Genomic DNA, 19,785 nt, shown 5'->3' on the forward strand with positions numbered 1-19,785 from the left:
CAGTAATGAAATGTCTTCAGTGAGGCAGCATCTCGTATACGAGCCTTTCTATGATCGTTAAACCAGTTTGTGATACATGTTGTGTTGGTTCTAAACTCACAGCTCAGTGGTCTCTTTGGGGAGGCCTTTGGGCAGCGTGCTGAGCCCCTTGTTGCTGCAGCGCACCACAGTGTCCAGACAGGAGCACTCCGCGGGACACCTCAGCACCGGAGAACAGCTGTTCTCATCGTTACCTGGTGAGGACGAATGAACATACAGATGATGGAAAAGAAAATGGAAAAGTTTGGACGAAAACTAAGACAAAATGTGTCAGAGCTGCAGGTGTTGCAGAGAATTGTGGGCCGTCTCACCATCTTCACAGGCAAAGTCCTGGACAGCTACGTCCTGGATGGGGATCTCCTTCAGGAAGTAAGGGCTCTGGCAGCGAGGGTTACCAGTGACGATGCGTTTCCTCCTCAGCCAATCGCCGAGCCAAGCCAGGTGACAGTTACAGTTGAAGGGATTGGCCAGAAGATTTCTGCAGAACGAAGAGGAGGTCTTAGAGACACATAATGTGTGTTTATATTTTCCTACTTTAGTGTGAGTGTACTCACAGCGTGGACAGGGAGTGCAGTGTGTCGAAGGCTCCAGGGTTCATAGAGGTGATCTGGTTGTCATAGAGCGACAGGAGACGCACCGAGCTCAACCCCACGAAGCTGCTGTTACTCACACAGCTGAGACGATTGCTCCTCAGCATACTACTCACACACACACACACACACACACACACACACACACACACAAAGAGAGAGAGAGAGAAGAAAAAGTGATTAAATATACAAAAAAAGATATTTATGAGATTATTACGACAGAGTTTTAGTGCCATGTTGGAAAAATAATATGAGAATAAGTAATAATGTTACAAGAAAAAAGTCATAATTTAAAAAGAATAAAAGATTATAGAGAATAAAGTTAGTAATTTTAATTGTAATTTACGAGAAAGCTTAAACCTTGAGATTTTATTTTTATTTTACAAGAATAAAGTTTGTAAATCATTTGTAAGAAATTTGCAGCTTATTTCCTAAAAAAAGTTTGAATTTATTCTCGTAATATGACAACATTTTCTCGTAATATTACGACTTTATTCTCAGTTTTTTTCTTCAACATGGCCCTAATACTCTGTCATGGATTGTAAACCTGTGTTCACATTTTACAGAGTGCAGAGTGTATTTGAATATTATGCATTCATGACATGATAATTAGATCACATATGCATTTTGTGTGTGTACCCACAGTGTGCGGAGGCCACTCAGTCCCTTCAGCATGCGGTGGTGTACGTTCTCCAGTCTGTTGGAGGTGAGAATCAGCTCGTTCACCCCTGAGGCTCCTTCAAATGTCCCCTCCTCTATGTCAGTGATACGGTTATTGCTCAGGTTACTGCGGGGAGTGGGAAGCAGGAGCAAGGAAGGTAAGAGGGTGGAGCAAGGATGAAAAGAGTGACAACGAGAGAGAAGAAAGATGTAGAGAGGACGAGACGAGGACAAAGGCAGCAAGAGGGAAAAATAAAGATAGGAGTAGTGAGGAGGGAGTTAGGATTACACAGAGAAATACACATGGTTCACTTTCAATTCATGTTTACAATCATATTTTTTTCTGTGTGACCTGAGTTCGACTTTCACACAACCACATGTTACGTTTACAACACGTCTGACTCACATCTTCCTCAACTGAGGCAACTTTTTGAAGATCCCCGTCGCCTCCAGCACAGTGAATTCATTGTTGTTGAGGCGCCTGAGAACAGAGGAGAGAGGAGGTGGTCCGAGACAAAGAGAGAGAGAACAATTGAATAAATACAGACAGAGGAGGAGAAGATGAAGGTCGACGCACAGATATGCTTTTATGCCACACAAATCCAGCTTGACTCACAGTTCTGCGGTGTACTGGGGAATGTGATCTGGTATTTTGGTGAGTTTCTGGTTGGAGCAGTCGACCGTGGTGCCCTCGCAGCGACACTTCTCGGGGCAGGCCAAGTCGGCGAAGCAGTCCCCTCCGAGCTTGCTGCGGTAATCCTCAGTACCTGTTCACAATCACAGCCACAGTGTCAGTGCACGCCCTCGCCACGCAAACAAACCCAGTCCCAGCGTTTACCGTTACGGCTTCCAACACAAACTCTGCAAACGGCCAAAGTTAAGGTCGTGACACAACAAGGGAATTTTGAGACATTGCAGACGGGCTATGCTGCTTTAGGTCGGGAGCAGGGGGGAGCGGGGGGGGTGGGGGGGTGGGGGGGCTGTTTGTCCAAATGAACCAAAGATGTTCGAAAAACATTGCTGATTATGATCATATGCAACATAACTCATGAGCGTCAGGCAGCCAAGTCCACAAGACATACAAACTGTCAAGACGGAGACATGTATACAGGCACACACGCACGAGAAGAAACACTGGAGTTTCTCTGTCCTGTCAGACGGCAAAGTGACTGTTAGTGTTAGGAACCACAGCACAAACAGGAGAACATCAAAAATCTAATCACAGCGGAAAAATGCTAACACACACCCGGGCAGTCATCTATCAAACTGCACACACACACACACACACACTCTCCCTTTCTCTGTTTCTCTCCCACACAAACAGACACACACACAGAGGTTGCTGGGGTGACAGGAGATCGCTGTCTCTTGCATCTTGGCCATGCTGCAGGGTTTCGCAGGGCCGTTCCATGGTGCTTGACAGAACCATGTTCCACTATCGGAACCTGGCAGCCACATGGTTAGATCAAGCACAAAGGAACAACCTGCTGACTGACTGCTCCTCCGCTGGAACACAGGGATGGGAAGGGTGGAGGGGAGAGGAGGAGGAGGATCGGAGGAGGAGGAGGAGAGAGGTGCAAGATCAGGGGAGGGTTCAGGAAGGAGAAGAAGCTTTGAGAAGGTGAGGATTGGAGAAGGTGAGAGGAGGAGATGAAGGGTAGGAGAGGAGGAAATGAGAGGATGAGAAGGAGAGGAGAGAAGTACATGAGAGTTTGAGAAGGAGAGAACAAGAAGGGAGGGGAGGACAGAAGAGGGGAGCAAGTATATGAGAGAAGGCGAGTCGGACGAGAGAAGAGTTTAGAGGAGGAGTAGAGGAGGGAATGGGAAAAGAGAAGAGGAGAAGAAAATTAGGCTGTGGGCAGGAGAGGTGGGAGAGAGCAGGGTAGGAGAGCAGTAAGAGAGAAAAAGGAAAAGATGAAGGATGAGAAGCACGAGGAAAAGAGAGGTGGTTGACTTTAGAAAATTTATCTATTGAAATTAGGAGAGCGGAGGATGAGAGGAGGATGAGAGGAGGATGAGAGGAGGATAAGATCAGACGGGCACGTAAAGTGATCAACAAAGAGCAGGAGAAGGAGGGAATTAAAAAAAAGAGGAGAGACGAGGAACATCTAAAGACATTTTCTACACATCACAGGAGAGCAGGAGCAGTGGGAGGAGAGTTACAGCAGCACTGAAGGCAAGAGAAGCCCTGACTTCGAGGAACACACACACACACACACACGCACGCACGCACGCACGCACGCACGCACGCACGCACGCACACACACACACACACACACACACACACACACACACACACACACACACACACACACACACACACACACACACACACAATCATACACAGATAGAAATACACAAACCATTATGTGCTTAAGTGTAAATTTCATTTGTAGTTTGCAAACAGACACGAGGGGTCACAGGAGGGTTCAAGGTCACTGTGGTAGAGGTCAAAGGTCAGAGGCCAGCTCAGGGACGAGAGGTGAGGGATTCGGAAGTTGACGGTGAAACCACGTGTGTGTGTGTGTGTGTGTTACTTACAGCCGACATGGTGTACTCCTTGAGTGTGTGAGAGAGGCAGTAGGAGAAAGAAGAAGGGATTTCACTCGTTTAATATAACAGGAGAGAAAATGATGAAAACCCATAAAAAGACGCTGCAATTTTCTTCGAGTTGAGTCCCCGGGCAGAGGTTCATTTAAAGAGGTAATGACTTGTGAATAGTGAGAAGCGTGCTGGCGCGAGATGACACAGGGTGCTGGGCACTTTCATCCGACACACATCCCCGGCCTCGTTCATGTGAAATACGACTGATGCAAACGTATTTTTTGGGGGGATTGTGCACAAATTAAACCACAGCGATGAACAGAAAAGTTTTTATTCCTCATTCCAGCATAATTTTGCTTTGTGCATTTTTTTTTACATCAATCATTTCAGAAGATTCATTCACACGACCGAAGCCATTTGGTTCGAGGGAGATATATAATCTACAAATTACGCTACGTGATTTTAGATAAATTGATCTAAGGCCCGATATCAAGGTTGTCTCACATAATGCGAGATATGTTTATTCAACTTTTCAGCTGCAAATGATCGTAAATTATTCAGCTTTGCCCCATATGTGGTAACAGGGCTTTGAAACCTCTGTCCCCCTGGTGAGTTTCAGAGTTAATGACTGCGCAAACACACGCACACATATACACACACACACACACACACACACATGCACACACCATGCCTTCTCTGTGTGCAGCTGTGGTAATGACCGCCTTTAGCCCTGCTACTGATCTCATATGCATGTCTGATTTACATATTTTACAGCACCCCACTGAGCATGGTAACGGTGTGACCTTTTGATGTTCTGTAGTGGGCGAAACAGACAGATGCTCGCGGACACACGCTCATGCATTAGCTATCATTAGATGTGCTAAGAAACAAGGAGGAGAGTGTTGAATATAGTCACTGTAATCTCTATACCAATATACATTTATTAATACGGAGTTTTACACGTTCAGTATCCAATTGACAGCGACCTGAGCTATCGCAGGAGTGAGTAACTTCAGTGTCTGGGCCATATACGACCCACGGGAGCATTTGATCAGGACCCTGAATCGGTACGAGAACAGTGTAGCTGTCACAAGCATCGGTCATGGAAACGTTTTTTTGCAAAGGTAAAAGACTTGTTTGCAGTGATGAAAATCTAAAGCATTGCAACAGCTAGAAACATGCAGCCTAGCTCGATGAGATGCAAGGACAAGTGACTTTGGGTAAAGTAAATGCTCTTCAGAGGAGTTTGTGTGGCCAGCAGCTTTCACAAGACCACATTCTGGTGAGAGAGCTAATTACTAACGGGCTAACACCTCATTCAGAATGAGAACTAGTGAACACAACCTCGCTGCCACTGTGACGCTGCTCCAACCAAAAGTGCAAAGTTTGTCTTCACGAATCGTTGCAGAGCAGATTACTGGTATGGCACAAAATATTGAAAAAACGATGACGGACAACACAAGAAGGATTTCAGTTTTTCTCTCTGGGCTGTTACATATTTGTGATGACTATCTAGTTTGCACGACAGAGGAATTACTTTCTTTGGAAGGCATGTATGGTACTGCCGAATGTGTTTGGGCAAGTAGTATTGGCTAAAACCATCTGTGACTATCTTCATCATCATCATCATCAATACCATCTGACATCAGAAGTCGAGAGAAGCCGTTCCAGCCATCACATTACAGACTTTAGTGTGATATATGTGTTGAATAATTTAGAACGGCCTGCGAAGGGTGTTATAAAAATTGAAATGGCCCTTGATAGGAAACAGGTTCCCAACCCCTGCTCCATCGTCAAGGTTACGGTTACCATCAAAAAGCCGGTGCAAGGACAAGAGCGTGATTATCTGCTGCCTGGTTGGACGTGATGCATAATGATGTGCATCAGTTCATTAAAAGAAAATGTTTCAGCATCCAAAAGGTGTCAGTCAAGGCAAGTCACTCCTAGTGTCAAGAGTGTGCACGTGGGCAGCATCCGTGCACCATGAGTGAACAAAACGTGTATTGCACACACACACACACACACACACACACACACACACACACACACACTCTCTCACACACTCACACACACATGCTCAGTGTACAATACCTGGAATGAAATACTGTTCTCTAGCTAATGGGGAGAGAGAGAAATTGTAAGTGAAGAACAACATGAGAACAAAAGGATGGACTAAAGACGAAAGTACTGTGTGTGTGTGTGTGTGTGTGTGTGTGTGTGTGTGTGTGTGTGTGTGTGTGTGTGTGTGTGTGTGTGTGTGTAATAATAAGAGATGCTCAAAAAAGAGAGTTGAGGTTAGTAAAGAGAGGCCGAGGGAAAATCTCAGCAGGAAAACACAAAATGAAAACACAGGAGAGGATATTGTACGAAACATCAATCCGTGTGTGCATGTGTGGATAGTAAGAAATAAAAAGAATTGGTGTGTGTATATAAGGTGGTGTGTGTGTGTGTGCGAGCGTGTGCGTTTATACCTGAGCAGCGGAACTTCTTGCTCTTGATTTGTCCGATTCGTTTGTTGGCGAGCCGCCGCGGGCTGGTGCAGCGAGCACCGCTGGTCTCGATGGGATTGTCCTGCAGGTAGTCAGCCAGCCACTTCAGATGGCAGTCACAGACGAACGGGTTCTGGGCTAAGTGACTGATCCAACACACACATCACACACAACCATGGACACAGACCACACAAAAAAAAACACACATAAGCTTTTGGGAATATTTGGGTATATTTAGTTGCTGGTTACACAGCATCAATATTTCTACTTTACATTCTGTTACCAGGTAACTCACAAGTGAAAGTAACCTATCTATGAGACTATAGACACAAAAAATCCATAAAAACATAACAAAGGTTATTTTAAAGTATATCTGTTGGCCAGGGCCTCCTGTGTGGAGTTTGCCTGTTCTCCTCATGTCTATGTGGGTTTGCTCGAGGCAGAGGTCCGGTGCAGAGCAGGCCTATGGGTACTCCGACTTCCTCCCACAGTCCAAAGACATGCAGATTGGGGTTAGGTCAATTGGAGACTTGAAATGTGAGCGTGAATGGTTGTTTGTCTCTATATGTCAGCCTTGCCGTACCCTGCCTCTCACCCGATGTCAGCTGGGATTGGCTCCAGCTGCCCCACAACCCTCAATAGATGAGCAGTATAGATAATGGTTGGATGAATGGATATGTATCACTTATATCCCAATTGTTGACTCAGGATGATTGCTTGCAACCGCTTTAAAGTGTGCGTATGTGTGTTTGTGCACGTACAGCGTTTGAATGGCTCTTAGCGAGGCGAAAGTTCCCTTGGCGATGGTCTGGAGCTTGTTGTCATAGAGCGAGAGCAGATTGAGGTTGTGGAGGTCCTGAAATGCATCCACTCGCAGACACGCTATCTTATTGGCATTCAGTAACCTGAAAGAAGGAAGCGACAGAGAGAGAAAGAAAGACAGAGAGAGAGAGAGAGAGAGAGAGATGGAGAATGAAGGCTTGTTCTGTTATCGTTCTTGGATGAGCGTTTCAAATGCTACAGGTCAGCGATGATGGATTTTAACCATGATGTGTCCACTCTGATGACATTTTTTAGCTAAGAACTTTCAAGCAGAATATCAATGAGCTGAAACTGTGAACTCTCAGCTGCCACTAACTTGTGTGCGTGAGCGTGTGTGTGTTAGTGTGTGTCTACTCACAATAGCTGCAGAGAAAATAGTCCCTCAAGCAGTCCTTTGGATATCTCAGTGATCTTGTTCCCATATAGTACCCTGTGGAGAACAAACACTGCATTAATAAGTCATGAATAAATCCACTTATATTACACAATGATACTATATTAATATTAACACTCAACATATCCAGTGCTAAAATATTCCGGGGGGTTATTGTCTAACTTCCAGGCTAGATGAATATTTACTATGATAGAGATGAATCAATTATAAGATAAAATTAATATTTTGTTAGTGGTAAAAAAAAGTGTCTGACAGTTATCCAGTGACAAACGCTGCGTTCATGTAACAGGCATTAATTATGAGCAGCCTGTGGGAAAAGTTATCTCAAACGTCTGACAGCTACAATATCTCAGCCAAACTCACAAGTGTCCAAATCTGGAGCAAAATGGCTGCAAAGCCTTCATTAATCAGTTTGAAATCAAATTAAGCTGTAATATAAACATTCATAAAACGTAATTACTTTCCACCACTGCATACACAAATACGTAACGCGATAAAAACATCACACTTCAGCAACTTATCCGATGTGACTTCTCGTTTAATGACGGGTGAAACCATCTTGGAAATTAGAGCTAAATTTGACCAAATTAGACTAATGGGAGGTTTCACAGTGCGTCCAACTCCTGCAGGTATTACACGAAGGCAGCATAAAAATAAGGCTGTTAAAAATACTATGATATATAAAAATAAATCAGAGATAATGATTTGTAAGAAATACAAAAATAAAGGATAAGAATGAGATAAGACCCTCTAGGGTTAAAACGATAGCAGCCCAAACACTGACTCTGACTTGGTGCCAACACCTGGCTGCATGTAAACACTCAGGATATGAAGAATAATGTGTTGTGAACACTTTTCATCGAAACGTCAAAGTGAACAAATTCCCACATAAATCCTGCTGTGGCTGCAGTGTGAGGAATGTACACAGTTATCAGAGAAATGCTTTTTATAAATACATCAGATTACATACACAAACAGGTCACGGCCGAGGCTGCCACCGCCTGGCCCAACAAATACCTTAGTCGCAAACACACACACACACACACACACACAAACACACACACACACACACACACACACACACACACACACACACACACGCACACAGAGTTATCGTTCATCTTTGCGCTCCACGCTGAGTTGAGTTGTATATGTAGGCAGTCTAAAGACATGTGTTTCAGATTGGCTTTTATTTCATTGTGCTGAGTGGCTGTCCCTGAGAGACCTGAGGTTGGGAAACACACGATGTGGGGAATGAACGCTTCATTTGTCTCTCGCACACATCACCTATTAGCACGTACCGTTCTGCTCCCCCTCCCCACACACACACACACACACACACACACACACACACACACACACACACACACACACACACACACACACACACACACACTAGCGTAGACCGCTACATCGAGACATTTTTAAAAGGACAATAAAAAGAGCTAATAAATTTTTAGTGCTAGTATTTTGTTATAGTTGCAAAAATCTTCCAACATTTTTAAAAACTCCGTTGCAGCTTCGTGTTTCAGTGAAAACCCTCAGCTGCTTGTGGTTTTCCATCTCATAAACCAGTGTGCCTCCGCAGCGCCGGTGCCCATGCAGGCCTCCCTGAGCCGCACAGCCGCCGACGCTTTGGAGGAGCGTGAACAAATAACGTGTGTGAAGGAGTCTTTATAATCCCTGTTAGCGTATGCAGCGGCAGTACTGAGTATGAACTTCAACATCAGACACCTCGAGCTAAAGTCTTGGCTAAAAAACAGGAATAAATTCAAAATAGAGAAATCATTACAGACACATATGTGAATACACACACAGGCTCGATGGCTCATTTACATCCTTTCAAACTAAAACACTGACACACAACGAGCACACGCTGCAGCTTAATGTGAAAGCCATACTGTATGTGGTGTGTCAGCATGAATGTGTGTGTCCCATTCTCTCTGTGGTGAATGTGTAATGAGGTGGCAAAAGCCACCATTCAGCAATTCAGCATTTATGAATTATTGACTTTGGAGAGACGAGACCTTAATATAACTCCTTCATGAAATAACTCTACATCTCTCTCTCTTCCTCTCTTCCTCTCTCTCTCCCTCGCTCTTCTGCTGCCTCTCTCCATCTTCCTGCACACAGCTTCACACGCAAAGCAGACGTTCTGACCAGAGAGTCAAGCTGAGGAGGAAGACGCCAAAAGTGCATCTAAAATGGTTTGAAAATGGTTTTGACCTGGCGCGTTGGTTTTTTCACTTGTACTGCAAATGTGCTAAAATTAAAGGATATTTCTTTTTCATAGATTTGGCTGTACGATTTTGGTCATTATTTCTTTCCCCAAAAATTATAAATGAAGTCCAATAGGGCAAGAAATACAAGCAGTCAGATGATTTCTTTGCGAAAGGTTCCTAAGTTACAGTGTTTCTTTTTATAGAAACACTGCAGAAATGAATTTGAGGGTGAGACAAACAGTTTTTGAGGCGGGCTAAAGATTTGAGAAGAATTCGATTTTCCTCACGAGATTTAAAAGGGTTGTACTGCGATATTTTGTCTGTTCTGCGTAAACTGCCTCTTACTGTAAATACAAACATGTCACGCAGTACTCACAGAGAGTTGAGGGAGCGCAGACCTTGGAAGGCGTCCGCGGCCAGCTCCGATATCTGGTTGTTACTCAAATCTCTGAGAAGAAGAGAGCAAAAGAAAAAGGAAACGAGAAAGAGAGAGACACAGAGTCAGTGAGGGAGCGAAACACAACGACGGCCACAAACAGGACAGGAACAGAGGTTGTTGGGGACAGTTGACAGGCTGAACAATACACGTGTCTCTTCATCTACTCACATCCTGCGCAGCTTCTTATACGAAGAAAAGGCTCCAGCTGGGATCACCTTGATGGCGTTCTGCTCCAGTCGGCTGGAACAAACACACACACACACACGCAGACCATTGAGGAAAGACATTAACATTCCCCTATCACTGAGCTATCTCTGCTGTATCGCTGACTGCAGTTCATTCCCGGGGCCTCCGGCCGAGGGGAACATTTCCAGATAAGACGCTTTGATGACCGCTGCCAAAGTCTGTCACATTTCTTTGATCTTTTGCCCTTTTTAACATGTGTACAGTCACACACTCACACACACACAAACACGCAACTATCTGGGCAGTGTTCCATTAAGTGCCAGTCAGACTCCGCGTCAGTCAGGCCCAAACAAATCAAGCCAGGAGAGAGAGGGAGAGAGAGAGAGAGAGAGAGAGAGAGAGAGAGAGAGAGAGAGAGAGAGAGAGAGAGAGAGGAGGGGGGGGGATACAAAAGGGAAAACAGACCAAAACAAACGTTCTCTAAACATTTCACATGTTCAGTCACCGTGACAAGAAAGGCGGCGGAACATGATTTGCAAACCAAGCACTTGATTGTGAAGCATTTCCCTAAAATGAGTTTGTTTTTCATTTGCTGTTCTCCTCTGTTCAGCTCGACCCTTCCCTCCGTCGAGTCAAGTCTTTTCAAAGCAGGTTTCAACGCGAGTGTCTCCTGTAACCTCACTTGTCCAAGTCAAGCTGCCAAGTCCTGTCACAGCATCAGTCTCAAGCCAACTCTTAAATCAGTGGTGACACGACACGCGTCTCTGGTCTCAGATGAATCAACCACAGTTTGAATTCCTCTCTAAAGTCACAGCTGGTCTTAAGTCAAGTCTCAGGTCAAGGTCATGTCCTAAATCATGTTTTAGTCGTGTCTTTGTTTTTTTGGTTGCATTGTTTATATTTGATCCGGTTAGTTTTAGTTTCACATTTAGATTTAGGGGGTGGACTTAAGACTTTTGTATGACATATGTACATCCTGTCGTCATCACCTACGTCTACCTCTACTTGACATTGATTGGTTGGTAGACGGTGTGCGTTTGACATTGACGTATTACCCACGGTGTACATGGCGCCGCCTCGAGTCGAATTTGAATGTCGGGGCTTACGCACACTTGGATGACACCACAGGAGCAGAATGGAGGCCTTTTAAGAATCGGTCACCATTTACTTTAATTGTATTGGATTTGGCTGCAACGCTGTTTACCCCTGAAGCTCCAAAAGTGTTTTGTTGACTCAAACACTTCCCCCACCCTTCCATCGGCATAGTGCTGAGTAGATAAAGAGCGAATTTTCATTTTTGGGTTATCTATCTCTTTAAATCTTATGTCTCAGGTCTATAGCGCTGACTGATACTTTGTCATTTTAAACGTGCCTGCTGTGATCCTTCCTCTCCTCTCGATGCTCCCTTTAAATAGAGATATGATCTTTCTTGTCCTTCAGATTAATCCTTTGAATCTTCCTCCCTCATCCCTTTATTATTTTCTTAAGCAGGGAAGAGCTGCATGACCAGGCTTTCTCATTTCACAGACGTGTGGTTTTATTCTACTGCACAGAAAGAGAAGTGGAGAGAGACAAAAGAAGAGGAGATGGAGAAGTGCGTGGGGAAAGAACAAGGGAAATATCACCGCACCAAGTGTGAGTACAGGAGTTTTTGTGCAGGAGCACATGTATATGCATGTAGAGTAGTAAAGAGGTTTGTGTGTGTGTGTGTGTGTGTGTGTCTCATTATACGAGTGCGTGTCTTACATCTCAGTAATGGTTTCAGGCAGGTTGGTGGGTATTTCTGTCAGTCCCTTCCCTCTGCAGTCCACGATGTTGTTACTGCAGGTGCACGACTCTGGGCACTGTAACACACTGCAGGACGAGGACGAGGACGACTGGTGACCTACACAGAGACAAAGGGCCAATGATATCCATGGATAACAGGTGATGGTTGATGTGACTCCCAGAGGCGAAGGAGGAAAATCAAAGTGGGAAGCAGCAGGCAGAGCATAGCAAGTGGGCAGGTGGGAGAGAGATGCTTTCCCTTAATGTGACAGCGTCCTTGCCTGTCAAAAGTGTCATTTGTGCTCTTGCATTGGCTGCTCTTTTATCTAAAATATGCTAGAAAGAAACTCTTCATATTACATCAAATGCAAGGTTGATGCAATGCCAAGAAATGGAAGATGAGTACTTGCCTTCGTCTTCATCTTGAAAAGCGTGAGCAAAGGACAGTAAGAAAAAAGCAAACGAAACAAAGCAAAGGATGTTTTTTCGCCACAGTCAGACAGCAAGCGGATGTAAGTCAAGAAGCAAACAACACATCAAACAGTCCACACATCACCTCCCCTACCTGTGCACACAAACTCCTTCTTCTGCACCTCTGCCACGTTGTGTCCCCTCAAGTGTGGGGGGGCCATGCATTGCGTGTAAAGACCCAGACGGGGGCGTTGTCGCAGCCACTCCGACAGCCAGGCCACGTGACAGTCACACTGCAGGTTGTTGGAGTGCAGGCGACTGGGGGGGGGGGGAGAGAGAGGAGGAGGCGGAGGGATGAGAGGGGATGGGGAGGAGAGGGGATCGACAAGTGGTTAGACCAGGTGTTGAGGGATGGAGTGATGATATATTTGAGGAAGGGGAGTGGGAGTGGAGGGGGAGAGAGGTGGAAGTTCCAGGTCGATCAATTAATTGTACAACTAGAGACGGATGAGAGAAATCCCCCTGCTCAGGTCCGCAGTGTGAACCAAATACTCTGTGGTGCCACTTACAAGGTCCTGAGCTTTGGCATGTGGTTGAAACTGGCCACAGACAGTCGGCTGATGTTGTTGTTGTTGAGGGTGCTGAGGAGAGAAAAGATCAGAAAACAACATCCCACTTAGATTCAGTGAAGCCTTTCCGGGAAATTTGTTGCACACAGAAATAGGGAAGTGACTTAAACCTGGTTTATGTTTCTACGAAGAATCGAGGCAGAGGCTAATAAATGTCGAACAACAGTTACTTTAACTGGAATGACTGCAATGCAGAAAAGAGAGAAGGCGACGGAGGAGGTGATAAAATGACGACTGAAGTGATTGAGGCAGGAGAAATGTGAATCGACTTTTCCTAGTTTTTGCTTCCGACATCTAACCAATCAGAATGCATGTTATTTGAAGCAGTAATAGTAGAAGAAAAACAACTTCCTCCTCTATCCAGTCAGATTAAAAGTTTATTCGTCGACTTATTTAATATATTTGTCTTTAGCCATTGCTCACAGTTATTGTTGTGTTCGATATGATGTAGCCTACTTGGATCTTCCTGTTGAAGAAAATAAATGAACCAAATGCGCACAACTGGGATAGTTTCCAAACATATAGGACTTTCGTCAAATCAAATACTCAAGTATAACCTGTGATCTTGGTGCTGCAGCCGTTCTTCAAACATTCCCACGGACATCCTGAAATATGTCCTGAAGAGGTTGTGGTACAGTTTAAGCTGAACCAGTGAAACTCACCAAGTTCTCCTCTCTTCATTGGTTGTACCCCATAAATAAAACAATCAGATCATCATCGAGTTGCAATATTTCAATTTGATCCTATAATTAATTTGCTAAATTGAGCAACGTTGAAATTCGCTTCCGAAATTATTCGCTATTTCGTGTCATTTATTCAGATCGCCTTTAATGTGCAAAGGCCCTAACTCCAAATAATTATTTGATAGCTACAATGCGTGTTTTTCTCCTCCCCTACAGTTCAGCTTCTTATCTTCCTTGTGCCTGTCCCCATTGTTTCTGGTTACCTAACGAGAACAAGCATTTCTGAATGAACAGTGGAACAATTAATGTTAAAAAATGTAGGTGTCAGTGAAGTTGATCTGACTTGTCACTCAGCTCAGCATTTAAAGTATAATATTGTGTTGCTTCTAGTTAATTAACAGTGAACGGAACTCTGCATCTAATATACTGACCTGGAACTAAAGCTACCTGCACTTACATCACAATATGATGAAAATTCACATCTGTCATTAAGACCGTCATCATTACCGACTTCAGGACAGAATAGACGTCTGTTTAGTGTCACTAATGACATGGTGACCTTTTTAATGAACCATATATAATAGTCACGGAGCCATGCATTAAGTGAAACATCTGAATTTATATATGAGAGCGTCCAGTTTCCAAGTGCTGCACAGGCAATGCAGTCTTTTAAAGGTCAACGAGGATATTAGCCGCTCCACATCCCACTGCTGTTAGTGTTCTTCATCCACCCCTCCTCTGCCGTTACAGCGGGACAACTGAATAAACAGGTACTCACAGCACTTCCAGGTCACGCAATGCTCGGAAAGCTCCATCCTCAATACAGCTGATGTGGTTGTAGTCCAACTGGCTGCAGACACACACGCACACACACAAAAGAAAGAAAAAAGGAGGTAAAGATGTAAAGGTGTCTTATAGCACAGCCAGCTACAGATGAATATACATCAACTCCGCCGAACAAAGTCATCAACAACCGCTCTCTACCTCACTCGCTCACTTTCTCTTCCGCTTTACTTCTGTCTCCTGAGCTCTTTGTTCTTTGTGCAGATGTAATTCTCCGTGTATTTATCTCTGGATCCATTCCCTCTTCCTGCTCTCCTCAATCTGACGTCTCATTTGTATGCGCTGCTCTTTACCTCTTTCGCCCTTCTCTCCCCACCCCCCCCTTTCTCAGAATCGCTTTGCTGAAACAATTTAATTAAGACATAAGGACAGTAAATCATGTGCTGTCACCCGCATGCTAATGTGTGCTCAGGGACACACACACACACACACACACACGCACACACGCACACACACACACACACACACACACACACACACACACACACACACACACACACACACACACACACACACACACACACACACACACACCACCTTGTCTTAAACTATTCTTCGGGGACCCTTCATTGGCAAAATGCATTATCTAGCCCCTGAACATAACCCCTACAAATGTAATGCCTCATCCTTGACCTAAACTTAATCCTAACCCTAAATTCAAACCATTTACACAAAGGGCCGCATTAATGTAGTAAAACCACCACTCTTTACCCCCTAAACAGAAGCACACACACAACACACAAGCAAACACACTCTGTCCTGTCCTTTTAAAATAATTGCAAGACATTTCAAAATAAATTATCTGATGTGGAAAAAACCCCAGGATGCAGCAAAATAACTGTAAATATCCATATTTATAGAATTACTGCTGGGCAATTACCTGCAAAATGACCAACAATTATCTTTAATCATCGGAACCATGACTGAGGCAAAGCAAAGAGAAAAACAACACAAATGCTACTGACGTCCATTGCATACCCACACACACCCACACACACCCACACACACACACACACACAGGGCTGCTAATGAGCAGCAGTGCCAGTCAATACAGCAAACAGGAGGCACATGACATTTAACACAATGAAATATTGATGCACAACCACACAGGGGTTATGCGCATTTGCAAACATGGCGAGACACGTATTTGCACGCGCACACACACACACACACACACACACACACACACACACACACACACACACACACACACACACACACACACACACACACATGCACATGCACGATGCCACTTACAGGTTCTTGATCTCCACAGCTCCCCTGAAGGCTTTCCTTGGGACCCCCTGGATCTGGTTCTCGCTGAGATCACTGGACAGATAGAGAGATGTAGAGAAGAACGAGGGGGAGAAGAGAAAGAGAGAAAAAAAAAAAAGGTGGCAGAGAGTTAAGCCAAGCTGTCACCGAGCCACTTGCGTTGCAGCACAAGTACTTGATGTAATCTTCAAAATGCACCGGGGGAACTTCAGAGCCAGACGGATCATCAGCAAAATTGAGTTCTTTGCACACAGAGCACTCCTTCGCCAAATATAATCAGTTGTCTCTATTCATCTCTCAGTGACACACACAAAAAAAACACTTCCCCTGACAAGTGTCCACGTAGCTGGAGCCAGACGCAATTCAATTGTCTGCTCTGAGCATCCATCCAAGTCAGTAATAAGAGGGTTTGAATTATTAAAGAACCTGTAGGGGGCACTAGTGACCTCCGCTTCCAGCATTCCGTTCCTCCTCTCATTACTCCCACTCATCTCTCCATCACCCCCGCCACCACCTTCCTCTGCTTTTAAGGAGTGAGTGATGGATGAGTGTGTGTGTGTGTGTGTGTGTGTGTGTGTGTGTGTGTGTGTGTGTGTGTGTGTGTGTGAGTATGATCACTGGGGTTTACAGAGATTTAGCGTTCAGCCACTTTAACTAAGCTGCAGCTTGGGATACAGTAAAAAAAACTAAACAAAAACAAACCCATAAATTTACTGCAGTGACTGACACACACATACACGCGTGTGTGCTAATAAATGTTCTCGCACACGCACACTCACATTAGTACATAAATATAGTCACATGCACGACCAGGTGTCTCACATAGATCAAATCTGCTGCCAAGTGAAACACATGCTGTCGCTGGTTGGTATAGCAACTTGATTTAGTGAAGGACACACATGCACGCACACACACACACAAACACAGACACACACAATAATGGATTCAGCTGCCCGCAGGATGTAGATGTATTACGGGATGTAAAATGCAGGTACTGAATAAATCAGACTTTATCGTTTCATCATCTCAACTTCAGAGAAACATCTTAACTGGAAAAAGGAAAGGTACTGCTCGATTGTGTGTGTGTGTGCGTGTGTGTGTGTGCGTGTGTGTGTGTGTGTGTTTTGTCTACCGCCGACACAGACCAAGGTTCCAGACGGACTATTTGACCTTTCACCACCGACCTTCCAGCTCTTGACCCCGACTGTGTCGCAGTGACCTCCACGAGGCAAAATCGGCTAACGGCTAATGCCCAGCCACATTCCTCACATTCCTGTGTCAGTGATCATATAATCAGAGTCGTAGCTATCATCTATCACCTGCGCTTCCACCTGCTGCATCGAAACCTGTGATCATTTGTTTCCAAATCTAAAGGAAAATTATAGAGTGAGGTGTTTAGAAGACTAGTAAATATAGGTGAGGATAATTAACTGGGACATTTCCAACTTGAAATCCAAACTTAGCCTTTTAGCATCCACGTCTGGAGCGATTAATTGATCGACCAATAGAAGCCACAATTATGAAAATGGATTAAATATGTTTTCTAGTTCCAACCTTTCAAACGTGAGTATTTTCTTAGTTCCTTTTTCCCCCCAATTACACTAAATGTAACAGCTTTAGATTATGGACTATTAAACAAAACAGTCATTTGAAGACATCGTCCATCCAAACATTGTCTGTACCGCTTTCCCTGTAAGCGTTCAAGGAGGAAGGCTGGAGCCAGCAGACATTGGGTGACAGGCGTTGAAAGAAGATCTCAAATGTTCCCCTTAATCTGGTTTATGCTCATAATTCCATGGAGTAAATACAAAATGTAAATGTCTAATAAATAACTCATGCAAAGCATTTTAAGATGTGAACCTGTACATGCCTGTAAGTGCACATCAGGCATTATTCTGTGATGCTGGGATCAGAAAAGTGATCCTGGACTAAGACTTTACAAACAGAGGCAGATGAAAAGGAGGATTCTTTACAGGCACACACACACAACACAAACACGCGTGTGCTTCTTCTTATGTGAGCACACACACACACACACACACATACACACACACACACACACACACACACACACACACACACACACACACACACACACACACACACACAAACGGCGGCTGGTCTGAATCAAGTCAGAGTGTATCCTGATACTGTTTTTACAGGACCAGGGGGGTTTGGAAAGCAGCTGTGCTCTTTTAACCACTGGAACTCTAAAACCAAACAAATATTCTGAAAGTGCTCCTTAACCCTACACACACACACACACACACACACACACACACACACACACACACACACACACACACACACACACACACACACACTATGTCTGCCTATCGGATGTAGAAATCACCACAAACTGTGTTAATGTGTCATACGTGAAGAGTTGATAGTTTGACAGTTTGTATGTCTACATTTAGGCTGCACACATACCTCAGTGTAAACGGCAGAGCACAGTAAATAATCTAAGCCAGAGTGTGTTTACTCACACACTTAACATGTTCACTTGGGAACATACAGCACACGACTCCGCTGCAAGTCACTCAGCTCAACAGGAGAGGAGAGAGGTGGAGTAGTGTGTTTTTGTGTGTGTGTGTGTGTGTGTGTGTGTGTGTGTGTGTGTGAGACGTACATTTATCTTCTGAAGCACTGAGATGATTGGAAATTGATTTTTCACGTAGCTCTGTCCCTGTGATCTACGACAAGAGTGGGAAATGTACGCAGACCTAATACGTGCATATTGCGTACACATGTGATCGGCAGTTTGAGTTAGTGTAGGGCTCTTAAGGAAGTGGAAGGAGGCAACTCTAAACCCTATTCATCCCTCAGACCACCAGAGAGAGGGAGAATAAGAGAGAGAGGGAGAGGGAGAGAGGGAGATTGGGTGAATACTAAGTTTAAATCGAACCAGGGAACTGACTTTCAGAGATTTAAGAGTGGATTTTCTTCCTGAGTTTGGCGCCGAGGCACCTGATTCAATTTGATCTTTAGTTGAATCACTTGGTGGGCATCTCACCCACCCACACACCCACGTTTTGGTTTCCTGCTTCTGTGGCGTTCTCTCCCTCGATCTCTCCCTTTTCATACTCCTCTCTGTGTCTTTTCTTTTCCTCCTTCCCTCAATTGGTCTTGTTTTCGGACTTCCCCAAGATTTAACCCCTCACCTCTGCCCCTGTGCCTAAATCCGCTGAACTGGAAGGTTAGCTTCATTAAAAGAGGCTCCTGCTGAGCCCCGAGTGCATGAATGTGTGTGTGTGTGTGTGTGTGTGTGTGTGTGTGTGTGTGTGTGTGTGTGTGTGTGTGTCTGCAGTTTGATAGATGACTGATGATAGATGACAATGCACACACACACACACACACACACACACACACACACACACACACACACACACACACACACACACACACACACACACACACACACACACACACACACACACACACACACACACACAGATGCTGGAGCAATGTCTTCAGTGTCTGTGGTTCAGTGTCTTGCTCAAGGACACTTCAACATGTCTGCCCTCTGCATAAAGGCTATGTATTTCCACATAATGTTCACAGGTACAGTGACTGAAAATCTTGTGTCCTTTTTCCTCATGCTGCTCTGTCAAATCTAAAAAACAGTCTCTCCATTTGTCAGCTTTCTCCCTCTGTATCTACTCTAACCTGTTGTCTATCAGGCTCAAAGCTGAGCTATTTGAGATTTCTCTCCAGAGGAAGAAATACAAAAAACACAGGCCTCCAGTCTTTGGTGCAGTTGGGTAAATTGAGCTTTTTGAAAACATTGAC

At 44.5% G+C, this 19,785-nt stretch overlaps 1 protein-coding gene across 5 annotated transcripts in view; it reads right to left on the reverse strand.

Moving 5' to 3' along the window:
- slit2 (slit homolog 2 (Drosophila)) overlaps positions 1 to 19,785 on the reverse strand; it is an 89,164-nt gene that overhangs the window by 18,851 nt on the left and 50,528 nt on the right. For 4 of the 5 annotated variants that reach the window (XM_034583033.1, XM_034583015.1, XM_034583008.1 and 1 more), the window contains 17 exons: positions 15,976 to 16,047; positions 14,654 to 14,725; positions 13,133 to 13,204; positions 12,718 to 12,881; positions 12,132 to 12,270; positions 10,368 to 10,439; positions 10,137 to 10,208; positions 7,503 to 7,574; positions 7,084 to 7,227; positions 6,305 to 6,468; positions 5,925 to 5,948; positions 1,906 to 2,056; positions 1,696 to 1,770; positions 1,273 to 1,416; positions 594 to 737; positions 351 to 517; positions 101 to 233 (listed from right to left, as the gene is read on the reverse strand). In XM_034583033.1, coding sequence (XP_034438924.1) covers positions 101 to 233; positions 351 to 517; positions 594 to 737; positions 1,273 to 1,416; positions 1,696 to 1,770; positions 1,906 to 2,056; positions 5,925 to 5,948; positions 6,305 to 6,468; positions 7,084 to 7,227; positions 7,503 to 7,574; positions 10,137 to 10,208; positions 10,368 to 10,439; positions 12,132 to 12,270; positions 12,718 to 12,881; positions 13,133 to 13,204; positions 14,654 to 14,725; positions 15,976 to 16,047 — 1,881 coding nt within the window. The remainder of the gene's footprint in view (positions 1 to 100; positions 234 to 350; positions 518 to 593; positions 738 to 1,272; positions 1,417 to 1,695; positions 1,771 to 1,905; positions 2,057 to 5,924; positions 5,949 to 6,304; positions 6,469 to 7,083; positions 7,228 to 7,502; positions 7,575 to 10,136; positions 10,209 to 10,367; positions 10,440 to 12,131; positions 12,271 to 12,717; positions 12,882 to 13,132; positions 13,205 to 14,653; positions 14,726 to 15,975; positions 16,048 to 19,785) is intronic. The other variant, XM_034583024.1, reaches the window with a different exon arrangement.

The sequence above is a fragment of the Hippoglossus hippoglossus genome, chromosome 1, assembly GCF_009819705.1.
Source record: "Hippoglossus hippoglossus isolate fHipHip1 chromosome 1, fHipHip1.pri, whole genome shotgun sequence".
NCBI classification, from domain to species: domain Eukaryota; kingdom Metazoa; phylum Chordata; class Actinopteri; order Pleuronectiformes; family Pleuronectidae; genus Hippoglossus; species Hippoglossus hippoglossus.